General features: G+C 34.8%; 1 protein-coding gene across 1 annotated transcript; it reads left to right on the top strand.

Annotated features, from left to right (window-relative positions):
* The first annotated feature begins 284 nt into the window (after positions 1–284).
* On the top strand, positions 285–6,165 carry LOC132050471 (asparagine synthetase [glutamine-hydrolyzing]). Its single transcript, XM_059441724.1, has 13 exons — positions 285–563; positions 1,835–1,973; positions 2,212–2,307; positions 3,037–3,178; positions 3,404–3,594; positions 3,731–3,892; positions 4,164–4,244; positions 4,332–4,553; positions 4,659–4,793; positions 4,876–4,956; positions 5,039–5,125; positions 5,227–5,334; positions 5,564–6,165. Exons 1-13 carry the CDS (start codon positions 484–486, stop codon positions 5,810–5,812), a joined length of 1,773 nt encoding a protein of 590 aa, XP_059297707.1. The 5' UTR covers positions 285–483; the 3' UTR covers positions 5,813–6,165.
* Positions 6,166–8,044: the final 1,879 nt, after the last annotated feature.

Genomic DNA, 8,044 nt, shown 5'->3' with positions numbered 1-8,044 from the left:
GATGAAAGTGAATGAAAATAAAAGCAAGGAGGATCTTAGTATCTCAGTTGGTTGGTTACCCGAACTTTCACCTTGTTGGTGAGGATTTGGTTCCCCCACTTTATAATATCTCCCCGTTTCCCCTTCTCCTACCGCCTATGCAATCAATAAATAGTTTAAACAAAAATAAAAAATAAAAAAGCAAAGAAAACGTCGCCGCTTGAAAAGAATGACGTAGTTAACTTATTGGTCCATGCTTGAGAAATGCCTATAAATTCGTGGCCATTTGGTTCTATCTTTGTATTATCTTTTGCCTTGTTGTGCAAATCACTACCTACGTGTTCTCTTCTCCCAAAATCTTGCAAACTTCCCATCATTTTCCTCTCTCATTTTCTCTCTCTTTAATATCTGCTTTGCTTTGTCAGTATTACATCTATTTATAAGTCTCATATATATCCATTTAAAGTTATTTTATCTCTGTATATTAAGTAGTGATCGATCATCATGTGTGGAATCTTGGCTTTGTTGGGTTGTTCTGATGATTCTCAGGCCAAAAGGGTTCGAGTTCTTGAGCTCTCTCGCAGGCAATTTCTCTTTCATTTCTCTTTTAATGATCATTTTATATCAAGGTCCATATATTTAGCAGACGTAACATACTATACTTTCATCCTTTTTTTTTCTTGTTTTTAATATCGATTTGTCAGCTTTTCCACCTTATTTATAAGAGTTTGTGTTGACGAGCCACGGAACGAGAGACAGATTCAGAATTTTAAATTTAAAGATTCTTGATCATAATTTATTTTGCTTACGGGTTCTGGATAAAAGAGAAATTCTTAACGAAAATATAGGGTCTGAAACCAGAGCTATTGGTTTTTGACCTGTGACTTTAAGGTGTAGATCTGCCACTGTACCAGAGACAAATTCAAAACCTAGAGCTTATTTATTTTAAAACTTTTATTTTGCATACTTATATATGTATTTATATTATTTAATTAAAGTTGAAAGTAATGGATTTAGTTCAATCCATAATGATCATGGTAGAGTTTATGTTGCATATTTTTGTCTGTTTTGCACCCTTTGTTTAATGTTCTTGCATTGCTCTAGCTTCTTTATGAATATTCAATACCCCTAGTAAGCTATAGTGGAGTCTATATATGTTGATGTAACTTACTTAAGTTGGCGGTGCTTGTTTGGAAACCTGAATTAAAAACAAGATTAAAACGTTTTGATAGATACAATGATATTTAATTATCACGAACGTGGGGCCTAAATGATTATTAAAATTTTCTTGGACCGTCCGTTACTAATATGACCTGTTATTGATGCTGATGGGGCGAGAACCTTAATACAACACGTTATTTCCCTGTCACAAGTCCTTTTTATCATTCTTTCATCCCTTATGAACAAGACAAACTCCATAGACAACGTTACTGGCAGAGCCGGATTTAAGATTTATCTGTGATAAATTTAATATTTAAATTTTTTGTCACTGAGCCATTGTGCTTTTGAAATTATGAGTTCAGAATTTAATATTTATTCAAAAATATTGCCTTTAGTTGAACTCATTAAACTCGGTGTTACATCCGCTTCTGAGTACACCAAGGGTGGTTTGCATCATCCAAACCCAACAGTTTTGACAAGGGACATATATATATAATAATAATAATAATAATAATCATTGAAACATTCACAAATAGTACTAGATCTGAACCTTTAATTTAGAAGTTTAATGTTGATAATCTTAAAGGTCGAAACCTATTAAAATCTCTATTCAACCTTTAAGCACAAGTGACATATATAAACATGATATCTTATCAAAACAAAGTTTAATTTTGGTAACAATATGATCATATAGGTTGAAGCATCGTGGACCAGATTGGAGTGGGATATATCAACATGGGGACTTTTACTTGGCACATCAACGTCTAGCCATTATCGACCCTGCTTCTGGTGATCAACCTCTGTTTAACGAAGACAAAAAGATTGTTGTTACTGTGAGTACCTCTAATTTTACCTTTTTCCCCCCCTCTACTGTTGCGTTGTTTTAGACCGATGTTGCTTGGACCATCTAAAAATATTGTTGCACCCGTCGGATTCTTAAAAAAAACACTATTTTTGGAGGATCCGACATGCACCCTTCAATATTTTTGAAGAGTTGGAAGCAACGTAGTTTTAGACTATTTAAGGCTGAAAACTTTGAATATTTCAAGATTGATTTATGTCATTTTGCAGGTTAATGGAGAGATCTATAATCATGAGCAGCTTCGTAAACTTATGCCTAATCACAAGTTCAGGACTGGAAGTGACTGTGATGTTATTGCTCATCTTGTGAGTATATAGTCTACTTTATCATCAACCAACTTAGTCTAGTGCAAACACCATTGTTTATAGCCCAATTCAACTAAAAGACATAACGGATCTTTACACAAATAGTCAGCTGGATTTCACTGTTTACCTTTTCTAACCAGTATACATAGATTATACACCAGTTATATACGGTTATATAATATACATGAATTATACATTTGTCAGCTATTTTTAGTTTAAGAGATTAGATGAGCGGCTATTTAGGTTGATTTTTCAAGATATAAGTTGGTCAGCCTCGAACTCATGCATTTTCAGCTTATAAGCAGTTTTGGTTCGATCAAGATATTTTCTATCTTTTGTTATTCCCAAAATACCCTTCAATATCAAATCCCTCTCTCTCTCTCTCTCTCCATTCCATTTTCCCCATATTCTCTTTTCCATGTTAAGATACCTTTGAATCTACATTTTTTGTGAATAAATATTAAGGGCTTTTAAGTTATTGTGACAGAAAAGTACTATTCTTTTTATCAAATACACCAGTTCCTTATCACCAATTTGAAAACTTCTATATCCAAACATGTAACTTCTCATTTACTAAATCAGTTTTAGCACGTATAAGTGTTTTTATTAGCACTCCATGTTTATCGGATAGATCAAACAGGCTCATATATAGTGGTAACATCTAGAAAGTACTTTACTGTAAGTTAGAACAAATTATATAGTGTCTGATAGTCAATATGTATTGATCAGTACGAAGAATATGGAGAAAGTTTTGTGGACATGCTGGATGGTGTGTTCTCTTTCGTATTGTTGGATACGCGTGATAACAGCTTTCTTGCTGCTCGTGATGCCATCGGAATTACACCCCTCTATATTGGATGGGGACTTGATGGTAAGTTTTTTCTGTACAATTTTCCAAATAGAAATTAAAACTAAGTTATTCCAATTGACACTACTAAAAACCGGAACTAAAGTGTAGCTAAATAGAAAAATCCATCGCTAATCCTATTTAGCAATACATTATCAAAAAAATTTGTTAGCTACGAGCAATTTAACTATTGAAGAATTTTGATACATGTTATTTATTTGGTATTTATCATGCTATTATGTGTCACAGGATCTGTGTGGATATCATCTGAGCTAAAGGGCTTGAACGATGATTGTGAAAATTTTGAAGCTTTCCCTCCCGGACACTTGTACTCTAGCAAGAATGGCGGGCTTCGTAGATGGTACAATCCCGCTTGGTTCTCCGAGGCTATACCTTCCACTCCTTATGACCCTTTAGTCCTGAGGCGTGCCTTCGAAAATGTGAGAATTTGTTATTATTTGTATTAGTTTGGGATGAAATGAATCTAGCATATGATCTAGGTTGTTTCCCTTTCGACTTTGGACTCTGTCTGCACAAACGATCTATCGTTATCTCTAACGAGTGGTTATTTTGCAGGCTGTTATCAAACGGTTGATGACCGATGTCCCCTTTGGGGTTCTGCTCTCGGGGGGACTTGATTCGTCTTTGGTTGCTTCTGTCACTGCTCGATACTTGGCTGGAACAAAAGCTGCAAAGCAATGGGGAGCACAACTTCATTCCTTCTGTGTTGGTCTCGAGGTCAGTCAATCAGTCTTGAGTGACGAAGATATAGAGCGAGTTTTATAGGTTCAACCGAACTAAGTCCTTTTGGCTCAAGCTATATATAAACATATCCAAAAAATTATAAGATGGATATATATATAATAAAACACACATTTTGTGCCTATTGACAGTTGATATTGGATTCGCCTTTGGTGTTGAGACTTCTATAACAGAAAATAGATTGTATGTAGTTTGAGCTTCTTTAATTCCTCAATACCAATTTCCGTATTTTTTTGGTGGCTAACAGGGCTCACCAGATCTCAAGGCTGCAAGAGAAGTTGCTGATTTTTTAGGAACTGTTCACCACGAGTTTCACTTCACTGTTCAGGTTTGTAAACCACTGTGTTACTTTGATTTTGATCGCGGGTTTATCTTCTCTTTTCCTGTTGGCAAACAATGTGTTTCATGTTTGCAGGACGGAATTGATGCTATTGAAGATGTTATTTACCATATCGAGACATATGATGTAACAACGATAAGAGCAAGCACTCCTATGTTCCTTATGTCGCGTAAGATCAAATCACTCGGGGTGAAGATGGTCATATCCGGTGAAGGTGCCGATGAAATTTTCGGTGGCTACTTGTACTTCCATAAGGCTCCCAACAAGGAAGAATTCCACAAGGAAACATGTCGCAAGGTAATAAAACATTTATTGGAATACTGCATTTCTTGTTTCAAACCTCGTTGAGACAGGACAAGATTTTTTTAAAATGCTGATCCTGTTCTTCGTTCATACCCACAGATAAAAGCACTTCACCAATATGACTGCTTAAGAGCAAACAAGGCAACATCAGCGTGGGGCTTAGAAGCTCGAGTACCATTTTTGGATAAAGAGTTCATCAACGTTGCCATGAGTATCGATCCTGAATCCAAGATGGTAAGAAACTAAGCTCGAATCGTTGATGACTAGTAGTATAACTGGATCTGCTCTCTCTATAACTTGTTTCCATCCATTTCAGATTAAACACGATCAAGGTAGGATCGAGAAATGGGTTCTTAGGAAGGCGTTTGATGATGAGGAGCATCCCTATCTCCCAAAGGTCGAAAATCATATTTTTCGTGCTGATTTGTCAATAATTATGGACCAGAATTAACATGTTTCTCCTGTTATGTGCCCTGCAGCATATTCTGTACCGGCAGAAAGAACAATTCAGTGATGGCGTAGGCTATAGTTGGATCGATGGGCTCAAAGCACACGCCGACCAACATGTGAGCTTCCTAACTAAATCTGAAACTATTACAATGTTATCGTTCAACTTTCGTTGTGTTTTTACTGTCAGCTGATCTTGGAAACAATTCGTGTCTCTTAGGTGACCGATAGGATGATGCTTAATGCTGCACATATCTTCCCTCATAACACTCCGACTACAAAGGAAGGATACTATTACAGGATGATTTTTGAGAGGTTCTTCCCACAGGTAATATTAGGCGAGACCTTAAAATTGAAACACTAATACCATGTACGAACATCTTATCAGGAGTAAAGTGGAAAGTTTAAAGTTCCAGATTTCCCAAATTTAGTATGGTGTCGGTTCTTTTTCGAATAGACTATAAACGAAAGAGTATCATACAAAATGGAATAGGAAATAGAGGGAGTCTATTTCTTAAATCGAAACACTAATACCATACCTGTTGTTGGATTTTCAGAACTCGGCAAGCCTAACTGTTCCTGGAGGACCAAGTATAGCTTGCAGCACAGCTAAGGCTATTGAGTGGGATGCTTCTTGGTCGAACAATCTTGATCCTTCCGGTAGGGCTGCCATCGGTGTACATAACTCGGCTTATGATGATCGTCTATCGGGTATTGCTAACGGAAATTCGGACCCAACGATCATTGATAAAGTGCCAAGGATGGTAGGAGTGCGCGCTGCTGCGGAGCTCACAATAAGGAGCTAACACTATGTTTGAAATATTACGTATTATTATTGTTATTATTATTATTATTATTACTATGATTGTTATTATAGGAAGGAGCAGCATGTCTTTTAGATATTCTGCTGCATAAAATTAAAGAGCATTTGGGTCAATATTAAACTAGAATAAAAGATCAAAACCATATGGAGGTTTTAAAGATCTTGAGTGAGCACCACTAATGTTGCAAGTTGTGGGCTCTAGTTGATTCCTAGTTGCTTCTTATGTATAATTGTACTGTTTTTCATTTTACCTTTGACTCTATTTGCACTATATAGAAAGGTGAAATAATGTGGATGGTATGTATTTGTAGATATATATCAGAATGTCTTTGTGGACTTTTGGAATGTTGGTATATGTGAACTTCTTGTTTTAGTCATCCTGCCTCTGTTCAATCGCTACATAGACACAACATAATTTCTCACCCTGTTAGGTGGCGTTTGAGTTCAGGTGCTTCTGGTTTAATATGTTATCGATAGCAATAGAGGTTTTTTCAGTTTGTCGGTCCTCGATTGGGCCACTGATTCTTCCTCGCAAACCTTTCATCCTCATTGTCTAGCTCTCTCATAGTCCAAAGCTAATTTAGAGTACATGTCCATTTCTTTGTGACCCCCTCCCCACTTTCCCCGAACAAAGGTAATTTGTTCATGCTTTAGTTAAACAACAATAACAACATACCCAGTGTAGTCCCACAAGTGGGGTCTGGGGCTGTTCATGCTTCAGTTTTGGCTAATTCAATATATAATCATCTTGCTTTCTTCTATTATATGTTAAAGCGAAGGGCGAAAGCCTATTTAATCATATGCGTAACATAGGAATCACACTTGTAAACGGTGGATAATTAGCTAGAGTAGGGTGCTGTGGTGAGACTGATTCCAAAAATGGGGGAAATTGGCCACATCGAAATTTTCCACTATCCATTTCCATGTTTAGTGGCAGCATCGGCCCATGACATAATGGCGGATTTAGAATTTAGAAGTTGTGAGTTCTGAACTGAGAGAATGATCCCTTAAAATTTTATATATACGTTTTTTTGGGACATTCTTGACACTCTGTTTCGATTTCTTCTTTTCTTTTGAGCCGAGGATCTATTGAAACAACGTCTCTACCCTATAAAGGTACGTAGAGGTAAGACCTGCGTATATCCTACCCTTCCCAGACCACTCTTGTGAGATTACACGGGATATGCTGTTGTTGTTGTACTTCTTTTTCAGACATATTAGAGGATCGATCTCAAAACAATATGTTTTGTTGGATGGGCAAAAAACATATATGTACATACTAAGAGGTTATATTTACGGAATATAACGATACTTTTCAGTTTACAAAATATATCAATAGATTTGTTACAAAATCTATACAAATCAGGCAAATTAAAAAGAATTAAATAAGGTAAGGAGATTGCTTTCATTATTTTATCCAATTTTCTCTCTCTAATCAAAATTAAAATATATTGTTACTTGATTTTCTCCATGCTCCCTTATTTCATCCACTTTTATCTTCCCATTCAAAATTAAGAGATATTGTTCTCTAATTTTCTTCAACTTTTATTCAAAAAGTCAATACTAATCGGTAGTTTTTATATACATCAGAAAACATATATGTATAATTTTTATATGCAATATGTATAACTGTATATTTGTTATAATTTTTGTATATGAAATATGTATTAAAATTATGTGTATTTTGATTATGATAAGGTGCATATAAATTGTATAAAATTTAATCAAAGTATGTATAAATTTTGAGAAAATATGTATAATAAATTTGTAATTGATACAAACCGATTCCATACAAAGTTCATACACCAGAAAATAAATTTGTGTAAATTTTTGTATGCAATATGTATAAATGTATAAATTCGTTATAATTTTTATGTATGAAGTATGTATAAAAGTTGTATGTATATTTTGATTATGATAAAGTATATAAATTGTATAAAATCTAATCAAAGTATGTATAGATTATGAGAAAGTATATATGTATATTAAGTTTTTTGATTGATACAAACCACATTCCATACTCGTATAATTTTCAACATTTTTTAGATTAATTTATATCGAATTTGTTCACATTCCATACACACTATGCCACATATATCTAAAAAATGATAGTATATAGCAGATTCCATACACATTTCATACATATACTAGTTTTCAACATTTATACAGATTTCAAACACACAATGATCGCACATATCTCAAAATGATACAAATC

The sequence above is a fragment of the Lycium ferocissimum genome, chromosome 3, assembly GCF_029784015.1.
Source record: "Lycium ferocissimum isolate CSIRO_LF1 chromosome 3, AGI_CSIRO_Lferr_CH_V1, whole genome shotgun sequence".
Classification (NCBI taxonomy): Eukaryota; Viridiplantae; Streptophyta; class Magnoliopsida; order Solanales; family Solanaceae; genus Lycium; species Lycium ferocissimum.
The sequence above is the reverse complement of the archived record's forward strand: the minus strand, read 5'-3'. Positions and strand labels throughout refer to the sequence as shown.